The sequence below is a fragment of the Amblyomma mixtum genome, chromosome 3, assembly GCF_055824585.1.
Source record: "Amblyomma mixtum isolate Tamu chromosome 3, ASM5582458v1, whole genome shotgun sequence".
Lineage (NCBI taxonomy): Eukaryota > Metazoa > Arthropoda > Arachnida > Ixodida > Ixodidae > Amblyomma > Amblyomma mixtum.
Genome location: NC_143014.1, coordinates 185,554,397 through 185,571,006, shown reverse-complemented (window position 1 = coordinate 185,571,006; position 16,610 = coordinate 185,554,397). Strand labels below are relative to the sequence as shown.

General features: G+C 48.7%; 1 protein-coding gene and 1 pseudogene across 1 annotated transcript in view; both read left to right on the top strand.

Moving 5' to 3' along the window:
* Positions 1-16,610, top strand: part of LOC149352985 (nose resistant to fluoxetine protein 6-like) — a 60,552-nt gene that overhangs the window by 18,365 nt on the left and 25,577 nt on the right. Inside the window, exons 7-14 of the mRNA XM_089582195.1 lie at positions 5-98; positions 173-274; positions 991-1,156; positions 1,293-1,375; positions 1,912-2,034; positions 2,800-2,920; positions 4,172-4,358; positions 5,850-5,992. Of these exons, the coding sequence (XP_089438321.1) occupies positions 5-98; positions 173-274; positions 991-1,156; positions 1,293-1,375; positions 1,912-2,034; positions 2,800-2,920; positions 4,172-4,358; positions 5,850-5,992 (1,019 nt within the window). The remainder of the gene's footprint in view (positions 1-4; positions 99-172; positions 275-990; positions 1,157-1,292; positions 1,376-1,911; positions 2,035-2,799; positions 2,921-4,171; positions 4,359-5,849; positions 5,993-16,610) is intronic.
* On the top strand, positions 14,564-16,252 carry LOC149352986 (dnaJ homolog subfamily B member 6 pseudogene; annotated as a pseudogene).

Below are 16,610 nucleotides of genomic sequence, written 5' to 3'. Positions count from 1 at the left end.
TCAGACGCGGTGTTCACAATGGCTGATATGACGGAGCACATTACTTTCCAATTTATCACCAATGCCTTCCTCAGCGTCACGATTTTCTTCTTTCTAAGGTACATTCTCCATCTCCGCATAATTAGCTCCTTTCCACTGGCTTTTTTAATACTGGCTCTTTCTTCCCTTACAGTGGCTTTGTTTTGGCCTTTTCCGGAGTGGCATCTCAAGAGGCTGTTTCAAAGAAAGGAATATTTGTTGTCTATTTTGTGCGGTCGCTACGACGATATACGAGGTGCGTAGGGCTCTGCTAGGGTGATCCTGTTGTGACACAGTTACTTAGAGAAAAACACAGGGTATTCACAAATAATTAGACAGGTGTCAATGGCGTTTCTTTTTGTTTTTTAAAGCGATAGCGTTAAGGCTCCTGTCCCGCAAAAAACCCGGCGCCGTCGGTGTCGTCGCCGTCGGCGTTGTGAGCGGAAGATTCAGTGTCCCACCTGCCGCTTAGGTGACGTGACCTTGTGACGTCATCCCAACCTGTTCCCGGATTGGGAAAAACTGCCCAACCAAACAGCAACCTGGGTCTCACAAGCCCCATTGATGGCTGTGTTTGACACTGTCACCTGCCGAGGCTGCGGCGCATCGCTTAACAGCTGCAACACTGCGTGAGGAGTGGTACTAGGACTCACCGCGATCTATGAATGTAAAGCATAGAATGACTATTTCTGCATGTAGGTGCATGTAGGCAAAACCTAGGCGACAGTGCGATAATGGAATGTTTAGGGCAGGTTAAGGGTAGGTTAAGGGTGAAAGAAGGAATAGTGTCCGTGTCTACGAAGTGATACGCGAAGAGGACCCCAGGCCGCTGAATTCGGGAACACATTAGCGCTATCGCGTCGTACTCTTAGAGCGGAGCTTGTGTGTCCCCTCAAGTTTTTTTTTTCTTTTTCAGTCTTTAGTCCTCTGCTCCACCACTAGCTCGAGTACATGACCTGCATTACTACCCAGGTTGGTAATTCCTGCAGTCATAATTATCCTCGTGGCTTTCCTGCTGCCACTGTTTGGAGACGGTCCGGCGGCAGACGATGCGTTCCAGCAGTACATCCTCGGCTGCTACGACAAGTGGTGGACAGTGGTGTTGCAGACGAACAACTTCGACGACTCCGAGCATGTGGTATTTCAATGTTGAACATTTTTTTCGCGCCTCATCTACGTTTCGGATGCACATATCGTGCTTCAAGCACTTAATATGCGATCGCCCAGCGCCTTCTGTAGCTCCGCATTTACAAAACATCTAAGTGTCTTTCCAGTGCCTGCAGCATCTCTGGTACATCAGTGCAGACCTACAGATATTCCTGGTCATCGCGTTTCCTCTGGCGCTGCTGTTTTTGAAGTAAGTACGCTTGTATTCTCGTGCCGATGCTCCGGCAGTCATTTTTACAGCTCAGACACGGATGGCAGTCAACAGAAATTTATAACGTAACAAAGTTACCAGGCTATAGCTCACACAAATATTTTATGGTTTTTACTTCTGCTGGTGTTGTTACCTTCGTGGTCTTTGTAATCTTCAAGCGGATTGTATTTTCCGGACAAGACAGTAATATGACTGTCAATACTTGTGGATGTGTTCCTGTTGCAGTAGCAAACATGTTGTGCTAATATAGGCAACAGACCTGCCGCGGTGTCTTTACGCTTTTGAAAATCTGCTGCTGAACGTGAATGACTTATCAAGTTTGATTCCGGACCTCGCCGGTCGAATATTTACGGAAACTAGAACGAAAGCGCGCGCGTTCATTATGCATGCAATTTAATTTGATTACTCTCGTTCTTCTGATTCTCTCCTTCGGCGACTTTATCGCGCGAGTAAAAGTGTTCTTGTTATCTGTGTCATTCCCTTCTCATGTTAATGCCCATGACAACACATTTCAGACAACCTAGAGCGGCAGCTATCGTTGGAGCCCTAACAGCTGCTGTCTTCTGCCTGATGACGTGCGTCCAAATCTACTCGTGGGACTTGTTCTACGCGTTCACCAGCGGCACCAATGATATGAAGTTAGCGCTTTCTGTTTTCTCTTTGTGCGCGTACGTGCGAATCTGCTTGCTCACGTATGTGTTTGCAACGTTTGAGTGACACCTGATGCGCCCGCTGTCGTGATTCATTGTGGGGGAAAAAAAATCTTAATTTTCATTCACTAAAATCGGAGATGAATTTCCTATTGCAGAACACCGAAAATGCGTAAGCGTCCTTTCGTTACGTGGTCGAGCCTTCCTCTTGCTTTTCGTTTTCAATTAAAATTTATTATACGATAAAATGTTCTTCTGTGCTGCGCAGTTTATTTGCGTGAAGGGTTTGTCGCTTCTTTTTGTAAACTTCAAGCTAAATTTTCTTTCCCTTTTTTATTTCGCGTGGTGTTATTCGGGTATCATGGCATGCATTCCACCTCGCATGCCCTTTCCCCTTTTTGTTGCTGTTTAAAAGAAAATAACTAGCAGTCTCTACGGCATAGCGCAAAGGTGCTCTAAATGCTGAAAATTTACAGGGCTTCCTGGAGCTTCGCCTGCAAGTTAAACTATAGGATGGTCATTAGCATGCATGATAGAAGCATTGTGAGCATAGGTGTACAAGGACATATATTCATTTATTTCGCTGCTGGCTTCAGCCCGCATTGACCGCACTGTCGTCCTACGTCTTGTAATATCACTCTGGGGCACGGGGGCATCATGCGGGGGCAACATGCATCATGCTGATCGATTCGTCTTTTTCGCCTTCGTGCAATGGCATCAACAAGTTCTTGCTCTTCTCTACTGATCGCGCAGGAAAGTGAAGGACACCCTGGAGCTGATCTACTTCCGACCTTTCACACACGCTGCCGCATATATCGCCGGAGTCATGTGCGGCTACGTATCTGCGCAGTACAAAAACGTCACCATGGGCCCGGTAAGCTCCACAGCAGCATCTCGGGAGGAGCAAAACGCGGTACAGCAAAAAGTTCGCGGCCTCAAAAACAGCACTTGGCCCAAGTTCCGAGAAACTCTGTCGCCAGAGAAGGCGGAAAGCAGGCGGAAGTTCTTGGAAGCAAAAAAATGATGGGGATAATAAGTTGCATTTCATATATAGCACCGATTTTGCGTGGAGAGCGCGAAACAGCGTTGTCGTGCAACAAATGACAAGAATAAAGGTCACCCCACGAGCAGCACAACATGGACGCAGTCGAACTTAAATTTTCCCACATAAGCCTCCTAGTGTGGCCTGAAATAAAGCGTGCAGCCTGTTAAACGATGAAGGAACTCGATAGCAGTGCTGTGGGCTCAGTGAAAAAAGTGGTAGGGTTTTAACGCAGTTACCAAGTAGACGTGCGAAAGCATGTGTTTAGCCTGGTTGGCACATGGTTTTGCTTTGCTGGATCGTCGGCACGTCTGGCTATCATATTAGTTCGATAGTAGAATTAGTCTATGGAGACGACGACGTGCAATGCGCAGTGCAATGCGCAGTGCAATGCGCAGTGCAATGTGGTGTGATACGCCACGGCGATAGCATAGTGCTCTATAGTGTACAGGCCAGCGAAGCTCTGTTCGCGCGCCGCCGCGAGTTCGAAACCCGGTGGCGCCAATATTTATTTGATTTAATTATTCAAGGTCAGGCTTCAGAGATGAAGCGGCTTCTGCAGCTTTGGTCATGAAGCTTTCGCTCTAAAAAAAATATCCGGTGGCATTTAAAACCACAAATGACCACTTGCGCATTCTGTCTGCGACTCAGTCACAAGCCACCCATGTAAACCGCCCCTCTAAAGTGGTTTTAAGATGCCACGGAACTGGAGCTGTTTTCGGTGCCGATAAATTGATAAGTGCATGTGAGATGCAGCATGACTGCCTCATCTGTGCTGATAGTGCGCAGCCTATAGCAGATAAACTGCCAAAAGTTTTCGTACAGTTCTTTGTTGGATCCTGAGATGTGCCCTAGACACTTGCAACATAGCCAAATGGGTGAGAGTTCTACAGGCCAGCCTAGCAGTGGCAACATTAACAGCAGTGAACTATGATTGCCTCTACGAAAGAAATTAATGCACTTGACCGCCCCGCTAGCTTACGCGGATCCGCGCTTTATCACTGCAAGAAAAAAAAAGCAAGAAAGAACACTGAAGCAGGACATAAGGTTTTACGAACCGATGCACTACCGTTACCATTTCAGAACGTCGAGATGGGCCTGTGGCTCGGGTCCTCGGCACTGGCCGGCGGCGTCTTGTTCGCTTCATTTCCCTGGAACAAGGGCCACCTGCCTGACGAAGTGACCGGTGCCCTCTACGGCGGATTCCACCGGCTTCTATGGGCCCTGGCTTTCTTCTGGCCGTCGTACGCCTGTGCCACTAGTCGTGGAGGTCAGGACAAGCGGCCTGGTTCCGCAGTTTTGTAACAGCCTATGAAGTGTCTCGTTTTAAATACGGGCTCAAATGTCAGCACTATATACAGAGGCGCCGCTCAGCGTCAGACGAGGTGATTTCGACGCGTCAACTTGAGCCGAAATGCCCGCACTCGCGTCGGACAGTTGTTGCCGCCATCACTACCACTGGTGCTAGAAGTGCTCAGATTTCTGCTTCCACAGAGAACAAGAAAGAATGCGCAGTCGCTGTCAGATATCAGGCACTTGATCGAGGAATAATGGTGGGGTGGGAGCGAACTGGCAAGTGTGTCAGTGAAGTTCACGCTGCGCTCATGACTGGCACCCTCACTAGCTTGCTCTATGAGTAGAGTCGGCGCCCAGCTAATAGTTTTTATTTTCTGACTGCTACTTCCGTCACTGCTATTGTTCATAGGCGTACTGATCCCACAAAAAAAAAGCATGCATTAGGGACGTGAAGGGTTTCTGGCTACAGGTTGATGAGAGTGGAATTTAAATGCGTTCCGCCAGGACGAACAGGTTTACCGCTGCCGTAAGTGTCTGCATAGCAGGAAACATAAAAATTCAGCCTTCTAGTTTTTATGCTACGATAACGTTCGTATTCACAACAGCATAAAACACGCTTGTTAGGAAACTATTCGCACTCCGAGGAACAGTATAGCTCATGTAGAAAATGTTGGTGAGACTTTCACTGCTGGACTGAGGTCGGCTCTACAAGAACTCTGATGGGGACCTTGTGCGATTAAAATAAGGCAAGAGCCGTTCATTTTGGAAACGTACTATCGCGCTCAATATGAGTTGCAACGCGCGGTCATCGACCGGGGCTCGTCATGTGGTGTGCCTCCTCCAAACAGCCGCTCGGAATTCTGGGAGAAACTGCTGTTCCAGGAAACAACAGCACCCCCGCTCAGGAAAAAGTTTCTCCCAGAATTCCGAGCGACTGTTTGGAGGAGGCACACCACGGAACGAGCCCCGGTCGATGACCGCGCGTTGCAACTCATATTGAGCGCGATAGTACACTAAAGGGACACTGAAATGAACCTTTCTATTCAGTGTATGTTCTGCGCTTTAGAGTGCTCGGTTTGGTTTATGGTTATGGTTTATTGGGGTTTAACGTCCCAAAGCAACTCAGGCTATGAGGGACGCCGTAGTGAAGGGCTCCGGAAATTTCGACCACCTGGGGTTCTTAACGTGCACTGACATCGCACAGCACACGGGCCTCTAGAATTTCGCCTCCATCGAAATTCAGCCGCCGCGGCCAGGATCGAACCCGCGTCTTTCGGGTCAGCAGCCGAGCGCCGTAACAACTGAGCCACCGCGGCGGGGTTTAGAGTGCTCGTTTCTTTAACAAAGCGCCGAAATTTAGAAGGCCCTTGACAACGCATAGGGCCCATATTCACCAGACATGTTTATCCGAGAAGATAAAATATGTCATAATGCAAGTTTATGCGTGTTGCTTCCTCCTGCACAGGTGTACTCAACAAGATTCTTTCGTGGACTTTCTTTGTACCGTTGTCGAGGCTGACGTACGGGATCTACCTGCTGCACGTGTTACTCTACATGACACGGATGCTTCGTTTGAGGACATACATCAACACGGACGAGTACTTTCAGGTAAGACGAAAGCAGCTGGACTTCCTTTTCGGAAAGAAACCCAACTTGAATTTTACAGCCAGAGATGTATCTACGACGTCCTCCATCCTCCGAAACTCACGCGAAAGTTTGTCTGCAATCGCGTGACCGCTCCCTGTGCGTGCCTAGTGCCACCTTCGTCGTCTTTCGGAGGAGATGGTATGGAGGGCACACGCCCATCCGTGATCACGTGACCACTCCTAGCATGCTCACCGAGCCTCGTTGCTTCGCACAACCTTCGACGTCATCGGGCGGAAAGCGCGGTCGTAAGACACCGCCAAGCGCTTCGAAATGGCTCTCAGACGCTGGTTTACGCCAGGCTGCGTAATGCGGGAAACAGAAATAGCAATATCGACTGTCCACGTTGGTGGCGCGTCATACTTGATCTACAGCATAGCTCCAGACACGAGCGTACTCGCTCCGTTTGGTTCACATCCATGCTGAGCTAGAGCCAATTCTAGCACTATTTTGTACCCTTGACACACGGTCAGTCAACCCGCAGTTATGCTTAATCGCGGTTCGCCCTCATTACACAGCTCGCCACCGTTCACGGTTACGGCAACCGACGGCCCCTTGGGTGCAACAGAAGAAGTGACGCGGTGATCGGCAGAGCGGGGCTGTGTTTTCAAATATCTTAGTTATTTACAACGCAGTGTATATGCACAACGCTGAGTGCCGACTCCGGTGGCAGCCTCCACCGCCGTGCCTCCCGCAAGCGGTCCGCGACAAGCCACCTTCTATACGGCTGATCCCTATAGCACCAGCGTCAGAAAAGCGTGCTAAAATTTGTCGTTCTCGTTAACAATAAGCCCTGAGGTAAACAATGTTTAAAATTAATATTTTTTGAGGTCTGGCGGGAGTGATATTGATTGGTTGGTTTATTTGGGTTTAACGTCCCAAAGCGACTGAGGCTATGAGAGACGCCGTAGAGAAGGGCTCCGGAAATTTCGACCGCCTGGGGTTCTTTAACGTACACTGACATCGCACAGCACACGGGCCTCTAGAATTTTGCCTTCAAGAAATTCAGCCGCCGCGGCCGGGATCGAAACCGCGTTTTTCGGGTCAGCAGCCGAGCGCCGTAACCACTGAGCCACCGCGGCGGGGCGGTGGGAGTGATATGTTCACAGCCACATATCAGCTGCCGCTGGCGCGGCTGGCCCGGTCGCTTGCACACAAGCTCCTGTGCTAAGGCGTCGCTAAAATCAATCAAATCTTTCCTTTAATATGAGACAATGGGGTTGTCTGTAAGGCGATGCCATGAGCAGACCACAGTGGTGTACACTTCCAAAGCGCCGTCCGCTGTGCCTTCGATGCAGAACAAATAGGCCTATGGCGACGACCAGGGAGTAGGTCCCTGCCAGGCCGCCGTCGTCCGCCGCGCTCGCGGGAGCACCATTGCAGTAAGTTCGCGGAATTCGGCGCTGCGAGCGTTGCGAACCTGTCGCTTATCTTTCGTGATGCGATAAGGACGGGAGCTTTTTCGACGTCATGGCGCTAGTATCTGTAGCTTGAGCATCGTGGGACGGTGCTGCAGTACGCTGTTGCTGCGCCGTCCAGCCATGAACTCATTCCAGCTCACCCAGTTTAGCATATTATTGCAGTTCTAAAGGGCCCTAGGGTGTAAGTAGTCACCGAACTATAAATAAATGAACAAACAAATAAATTACTTCACCTCGCGCATTTCGTGTAAGCATACCAGCGATCTGAATTCGATTATGCTTACAAGCGTTACAAGAAGTTGGTGCTCCGGTTTTTCTTGCAGCAGCGAGTGCACAACGCACAATAGCGCTTCGATGCGATTTCCTTTTTTTTTCCTGTCACTTGCACATGCTGTGAAGGTAAAGGATGCGCAATCAAATGACGAACCACGAAGAAAGACACAGGGACACACACAAGCGCACTAACAACTGTTTATTTCTTCCTTGAAACGCTTACTTATACATCTGGCCACGCATGCTCAAAAGCAATCTCTAACCACAATAGTCATGCCAACGGCTGTTAACGCAGACGCGAACGCAAAAAGTTGATTTCGGCAACGTACAGAGCCACGGACGTGTCACTGATACAATCTACGAGTGAACGAGTGAACGCGAGTGAACGCGAAGCGTTCAGGCCTGTGGTGGTGCCATATCTGCATAAGGTGTCTCATCACCTCAAGAGAGTTGCAGGCAGGCATGGTGTTCCTCTGGCGTTTTCTGCGCCGAATAAACTGGCGAAGCTGTGCGCCCGCACGTGCGGTGATAGAAGGAGTGGATGCCTAATCAGGCACGGGTCTACCTACATCCCTTGCGCCACAGGGGTGGTATACTCCTTCCCTCTTTCATGTGGTAAGACCTACATCGGGCAGACAGGGCGGTGCATAAACGAGCGACTCAGGGAACACGCGAATAAAGTCAGGAACAACACAGACAAAGGGGCACACCTTGTGTCCCATCTTAGTTCTTGCCGCAATTGCGCACCGCGACTTGACGAGACCGTGATACTGGGAAAAAGTAAAAATGAACAAGCGCGGCTGGCTTTGGAAGCTTTCCACATAAAGGAAAACGCGGTAGATTGTATCAGTGACACGTCCGTGGCTCTGTACGTTGCCGAAATCAACTTTTTGCGTTCGCGTCTGCGTTAACAGCCGTTGGCATGACTATTGTGGTTAGAGATTGCTTTTGAGCATGCGTGGCCAGATGTATAAGTAAGCGTTTCAAGGAAGAAATAAACAGTTGTTAGTGCGCTTGTGTGTGTCCCTGTGTCTTTCTTCGTGGTTCGTCATTTGATTGCGCATCCTTTACCTTCACAACATCATGTACCAACTAGGCCCTACCCAAGTTTTGTTGAACTTGCACATGCACCTGCGCAAAACATACGCACCAGTTGAAATTTCCGACGCGAAAATGTGGCAACTTCGTTTTCGATATATCGACGCACTCCATAGTGTCGTTGGTTATGCAGTTTTCTGTAGCCGCTGCTGGCTCCAACATTTAAGTACGGTAAAACTCCAAGCTGTTCGATACTGCTTGAATAGGCAATAATTTTTTTAACTGAGTTGTCAAGTCACCTGAAGCAACGCGTTATGCTGCAACACCGTCGGCTCCGGACGGAGATTCCGCGGTTGACGTCAGGACGATCACGGCCAATCACGGGCAACAGGGGCGTTCGCTCGGTGCTCTGAGGCGCGCTGGTGCGCGTTTTCTTGTAAAAAAAAAAATACCCGTTTGCGTTTCTTTCCGTCTTTTTTAAACGAGATAATACGTATTCAACGGACAAAAAACTGTAAAATGCCGCAGGGAACCCAGTTTGTTCGAAAAGTCCTTAAGCTTCTCTGTAAATGACCCTTTGTAAAAACACTCGAGGCGGAATAGCAGCTCTCGAACTGTCACATGATGGTGATGGCAGTCGGGCAGGATCGAAGACAGCACAGGGCTTCCAAAATGGCTTCTAAAAAACTTGCGATCCCCGGACAAGGACGAATTTTTCTTCATCTACGAAGTTTCTGAGAAAGCCATGTAGCTTTCCTTTGTATCCGTATGGCTGCGCTTGGGTGGACAAATTTTCTCCACCTTGGGGGATTCCCCTAAACTCAGTCCAATTAAATGTTCGCGTCGAGAGCCACTCCCGCTGTGGCAAATAATGAGTCTGAAAGAGTTCAAGGCCTTCACTGTCCAAAAGAAAAAAAAAAGTTGGCAGTGGCTTAGCTCTGCTATGCCAGGACATACGTAGCGTGAGCAGTGACGTCACGTGGCTCTGCGCCGGCGGCAGCAGCGGCAGCGGCGAGCGCGCGCGACGAGGCGCGCCAGCTTTGCGCAGTGACGTCACTCGCGCATGCGCAGTATGGTCGACGGAGGGAGCACGCGAAGCGGCGAGACTGTGGCCAATGTAGCTCATGCTACAAAAATATTTCAGTGCGGTCGATGCTGTAGATTCATCAGCTGCTGCACACGCTGCCAGTATGTGTCTTGTCTGAGCGCACAACTGAACGTCACCGATCCGTGACGACCACAGTTGAATGCGCATACAAAAAAGGATGTTCATCTCTGCCTGGTGGTGTTGGTCACGATTTTTAATAGCCAGGGTGCATCGATGAGCGCGCTTCCTCGCAGGGTGAAGTCCATTCTCTTTAGGGGTCAACGCAGCCTCCTTATGGACAAAATGCTTAATTAGCGATAAGTGCTCAAGTGCACGAAACACTAGCGACATGGCTGGGGAATGCTTCATTTTTCGAGAGGAGGCAACAGACGACTACTCTGGTCGGTATAAAATCGATCGCGACAAGCGGCAGCCCACAATCGGGTCGTGCGTGTGTGTGTAGAGCAAGTCATACCATTTCCGCGTGAGTCAAGTAATTGATTGGCTTGTACAACTGCCACTGATTTATCCGGTATATATTCTTCATATCTTAGGTATATGTGGGAGTGTGTAACTTGGTTTATTTCTGGATAACACAATGCTTTGCTCTGAATCGCTTGTTGTATATCGGCTATCGTGTGCATAAGCACAAACGCTGCGCCGCCCTTGTCACCCGCTTTCACGCGTTTTGTTTTTGCCTGCGCTGAAAAGAAACGTGCACGATGCTGCAGTGCTATGTACAGGGAGCTCGAAGCCTGCTCCCTCTTCCGGTCAATGTACTGAGAAGTTCGATGGTCGTGGTAAGCGGTGAACGATGGGTGGCTATGAATTGATGCCTACTTGGCCGTTGAAAAGCAGACCTTTCTGAGAGGCCACAGCCGATTAGACTAAACAGAAAAGTCGCGTTTGCGGGCTTATAGCGCTTTGTGTACCACGCGAGGCTAAGAAAAAAGTTTGCGAAGGAAAGCAGAGGCGACAGTTGCTATTTTCCCCACATATGGTGCAACAGAGTGGCACTAGCAATTTAGAAAAAAAATGTAGAGCACTGCAGTCTGCTGCATTAGAGAAATGCGAAAGCCTTTGCGTTTTAGCGTCAGCAACTGTTTTTTTTTTTTGCAAGTTATCTTCGTCACGTGACCCTTGGATGACGTCAGTAACTTTTTCTTTTGCAAGTCATGATTCTAATATCAGTACACATCCCCAATATACTTTAACGTCGTACAAATCACAACGCGTTCACTTCGTGGCTTGAACCCTGTTCGTGGTGTATGCCTTGCCTGGCAAGCAGAGGTCTTGGGTTCGAACCGCAATGCCGGGCGGATTTGTTTTTCGAATGGTCATTTTCGTGCGGACACGCACTGCTGACAGGTCATGTGCACGCCATTCATGAGCCAAGAAATGCTTTCTCATTAAAATGAGCGCGCGCAATCCGTTGCCCACGTTTCAGTTGTGAACCTATAGTCTAGATTAGACCTTACCTACTGTGCCTGCTGCAAAAGCCTGGTTCATATAGCCAGATGAAAAGTTTTGTAAAGCGCGCGCCTGGAGTTCACGGTGTTGAACATTTCCGAAATGTGTGGCAGCAGTCAACCGTTTTTTTAAAGATTAAGTGTAGAAATAAAGGAATAAATTCCCACTGACAATGAAAACACTTCGTTGTCAGAAATATGAACAAAATAATGTGAGCTGAAGAGAAATGGCCACGCATCGTTTGTACACGTGCTAAAGAGTGCGGCAAAGACAGACAGATTTTATAATGAGTAATGTATGAGTGAATACAAATCACACGCAAAAAGGGAAATGGCATTAGTCATTACAATAAACGCAATAAGCATGTATGGTATGTGTAAGAACAGTCCCGAAACGTCGTGTTTTTCCAAAATTAACTTGGTCGGCGCCAGTAATCTTTCTCCTAAATTAATAAAATAATCACAAGTAATGGTCATCAAATATGTGATAATAATTAGTATAAATAACCAAATATTATACATTTCATTAATGCAACCAGTGCAGAGTTGCATAGTTGGTACCGAGATGCAACCTGCCGGCAAAATAAGGAGATAGCTGTGCATAATCTTTTGAGTTGAAGTCCACCTTGAAAGCTATCTACTTCCCGCACTTAAAAAGCTGCTAGCATTACACAAAGACAGCAGTGTAACTTCACAGGAAAAAACAGCCACTTTCACTGCAGCTCAGGTGCCAGTTCAAATAACAGTTTCATATTGGTGGATATCACTTAAGCGCCTTATTCGGCCGTAAGCAGAGAGAAGACTTGAACATCACCAGCATTTATTTGCACCCGGCGCAGCATCATACAGCACGTGGTCGGATAGCTGGTGGCTGGAGAACATTACGTAACAGCATCTGTTATGTCGCCAAACGCCTTTGACGCAGCTATCAAGAACGGTGGTTTAATGCTGTGAATAGATAGATTTAGTACTGTGGTATGGAAAATTCAGGGGGCACTTTGGCTCTCTAAAGTGCTGCAAGGCGAAAGCGTTTCCTGGCCACTGTTTGTTTTTATTTCCTTTTTTTTATTTTCATATTTTGTTTAGTGTTTTGCTGCTTTTCTTAATTTTATTGTTTTTTATTTTATTTTCACATCTTATTTTTATTTTTGTTTATTTTCTTATTTTTATTTCTTATTTTCCTTTTCTTCACTTTACTCCTTTTATTTTATTTATGAAGCCCATGCATTCACTAGATGCGCCTTTATTCATGCTGGAACCTTGAGCCTTTTAAGCAGTGACGCCGAAAGGCGGACGAATCTGCCGACGCGTCTGTCGACACGGCTGCCGACGCGTCTGTCGACACTTCTGCCGACGCGTCTGTCGACACTCCTGCCAACGCGTCTGTCGACACGGCTGCCGACGCGTCTGCTAACGACAGTATGAGGCATTAAAGGCTTTCGCCTTAAAATACGTTAATTACGATAACTAGGAGCGCACGGCTAATGCGGCCGGCTGATGCGTCCAACGCGGTTCCAAGAAGGAAATTTTTCGCCGCGACCCGCCGCTGGATCGCTCAGTTCGCTCAGTCGTTTGCATGTGAATTAGCCTTTACGCAAAGCATTGACCGTACGGCTGTCTGGCAGTGCTAGAACTCCATAATAAAGGCAGTCGCCAATTTCGCATTGAAAATAAAACGACATAATGCCAATCTGAGGACCTCGGGCTCCAATCGCGGGCCGTGCAAATTTGATCTTCAGCCGAGTTAGAGGTCAAATTATGAAAAAGAGAAGAAATTGAATCAATATCTATGACTGGGAGTCGAACCCGCGGCTGTGCGGACAGATCTCCACTGAGGGCCGCTCAGTGAGACCACTAGGCTATTTTTTTTGTTTGTTTCATGGTATTTATTTACATGGTTTTGTACAGAAAAGATATATATACCGTAGTGTAGCAGCCGCGCTCGCTCACTGTGGTGAACTGTGGGGGTGAAAGACGACGACGATCTTTAGGTGTGAAGCTCACTCGCAGCCCGAACGCTTGGCCCGAACCTTTCTGAACGTTGCAAAACGACCTAGGTTCTGCTGAGCCACAACCCTCTCCTGCAAACGTATGTGTGTGCGTATACACACAAAAAAAAAACAATTTACAGAGGACCTAGGTACGCGCTACGTGGCACAAACATGATAGTAAACATATCAGAACTAGTGCACTGTAGATCTACTGTACTTAAAGGGTCAGTCTACTCACCGATATGAGCGTATAAATAATGGCATATTCTGGTAGTTGGCACCCTATAACATCAATAACGAGGGAACTGCTCCCGGTTTAGGCAGGAATTTATATTTTATTTCGGCGTTAAAAGTCGCGTAAAAATGCATGGTGGCGACCCCAAACGTTCATTTTGTTCAAGAAGGTGGTAGTCTTTTTTTGTAGAAGCATAAGTGAATATACTACGTACCATTTGTATGCCCCAATGTCAGAGAAACGCACGTTTTGTTATAGTAAACTGTAGAAGGCGTACCGCTCGCTTTTTCTGTAAATCACATGAATATTTATAGTTACACGTACGCAAAACGCAGGCACATTCTCGCTTTTAGTTCAGCGTATGCTAGCAGAGACTCAGCCTATAGTGGCGCCATCTGGTTGTCAGGACGGAAACCATTGCTGTAAACAAACCGACTCTCCACTTAAGCCTAGGAGCCGCAGAATCGTCACTCTAATTATTAAAATAAAGCAAATTTATCTCCTATATGTTTTCTTAAAGGCGACATGAGACGAAGCGAAAGACCGGCACCCCATTTATGGCCAGTGAACGCGCTGAAAAAGGCAGCAACAACGAGAATTCAGTCCGAAGCGAGAGGCCCGGCTTCGACGGGCGCCGCCATGTTTGTCGCCGCGCGGCGGAAATCCAGATGGTTGCCAGATGAGACTACCATCTCATACAGATGTGTTCCCACATCAATAAATTCTATTTTAAAATATTCTACCGCACTTCTTGGCACCACAGCTGGCTAAACGGTAATTTGAGTAAAGAGCTATCGGTTGCCGCAAAGAAAATATGGTCGATAAAATTCAGTAGACTGACCCTTTAAGGGGGCGCCACTTACAGCAGCTGTTCAACACGATTAATCATTAATGGCACGCTCTGGAACCCTGTGCCTAGGCTATTTTTTTTTCTTTCACACTAGGCTATCGCCGCAGCCAACACACCTCGCGCATCGGAGAGCGTCGTCTTCATCAACTTCCACCTGCTCCGTCCCGCGGCACTGCCTACATAGCACAAATCCGATTCGAATGTAGTAAACATTCCCTGTATTTTTGTGTTCTTGGCACAGCGGTGGCACCTTAACGGCAGCGGAAAAACGTGCGAGTAGAACTGTTTCGGGAGCATAAGTCCCCGGCTACAGAATTTATACGACGCAAATCCTACGTTTCCGCCCGTGTGGCAGGCACGAGCCGCAGCAGAGCACGAGGGGTGTGGGCGCAGCGCCATCTGCAGCACAGCTCCGCCGGCAGGCGCCATTGGCACACCGTCGAAAATTCAAGTCCCTTAACAGGGCCTACCCAAAATTCTGCTGTCCTGAGGGCATGTGCGTGCGCTAGCCAGCACAGCCATGAGTGGTAGCGACTACTACAGCCTGCTCGAGGTGCCGCGCAACGCGTCGCCGGAGGACATCCGGCGCGCCTACCGGCGGTTGGCACTGAAGTGGCATCCTGACAAGAACCCGGACAACAAGGCCGAAGCCGAAGCTCGCTTCAAGCAAATCTCCGAGGCATACGAAGTGCTGTCCGACGAATCCAAGAGGCGGCAATACGACCTGTACGGCGGTGGCGGCTTCGAGGCTGACCGCCAGAACGACTGCCCTGGCTCCCGGGGCAGTGGAGGCTACAGCGGCGGCACTGCGTTTGCGTTCACCTTTCGTGACCCCGAGGAGCTGTTCCGCGAGTTCTTCGGTTCGTCGGACCCATTTCGAGACCTCTTCCGCAACATTCATGTGGGCGGCGGGCCGCGCGGAGCTACGGTGCTCACGGGAGGCTTCCCGTTTTACCAGCAAAACTTCGGCAGCATTTTTCGATCAGGCTTACTCATCGACCTGGATGACCTGCTGTTCGGGCAGCATGGACCCAATGGTGGCATGGGCAATGGAGCAGGCTACGCGGGCATGCCGACGCAGGAGGTTACCTCGGTACGCTACGTGAATGGTAGACGCATCGAGACCCGTACTATCATCCAGGATGGCATGAAAACTGTTCTTTGCTTCGAAGACGGACAGCTCGTGTCACGCACGGTCGAAGGCGCCACGCAAGACGGGTACGAAGCCGAAGAACCGCCGCCAGTGTACCCCAGAGAGACGCCGCAGCAGCAGCAGCACCAGCAGCACCAGCAGCACCAGCAGCAGCAGCAACAGCAGCAGAGAAGAGACGAATGCACGTCCTCGCCTTACGGCGCAGCGCAGCCGTGTTCGGCTTCAAAGTACCCCTCGCATTCCAAGAACAGCATGCCCGGAGGTAGCAGTTCCAGGATGAGCGGCAAAGCCAACATGGCCTGCAGTGCTCCTGCTCCTTGCAGTGCTCCCTCAGGAATCTCAAGTAAAAATGGCAAAAGCAAGAGCCGTTCCAGCAAGGCCCTCAGGGTGGAAAAAGAGGCAAGAAAGTCAAAGACGACGAAGAAGGAAACTACAGAGAGCGCAAGCTGTACAACCTCAGGAAATTCTCGGCGTGAAAAGTCAAGGCACAGAAAAACTACCTAAACATTTAAGTGAAATTTGTGGCACAAGTGCCTCCAGCATGAGCAAAAGGAATTTGCAACAAATGACTTCTGCGAGTTGTGAAAATATGTGCATGCTGTGAAAAGAACATACCATGTCCGCCATGTCTGTGAAAGCCAGTTCTTTTCTCAGCCAATGCTAGCCTGATGTGCAACATGCAGAAATAAACAAGTCATGTCTTGAAAGTTACCTGGCCCCCCTGAAATGAGTAATGGATCATGCAGAATATTGGCACAATAAGATTACTTTGTGTATGGAAATTCCCAGTGACCTGTTTCAAAATAGTTACTCTTTTAGGTTGCAGAACAGGGGGAGAACCATTACTTGAAATCATGCTGTTGGCCATGTCAGAAGCAAAATCACAGGCTCCATTTGTGCAATCAAAAGCCCTTAGAAGCACCAAATTTGTTCAGATCTACCAGAAGCGCAAGATAAACACTTCTTATAGCTCTGGACATTATTCCTGCCTTTTTTTCATGGCAAAAAGTCAAGAATGCAGAATCACAGCTTTGTGCGGTAAGTGGGAACAATATTCTTAATATT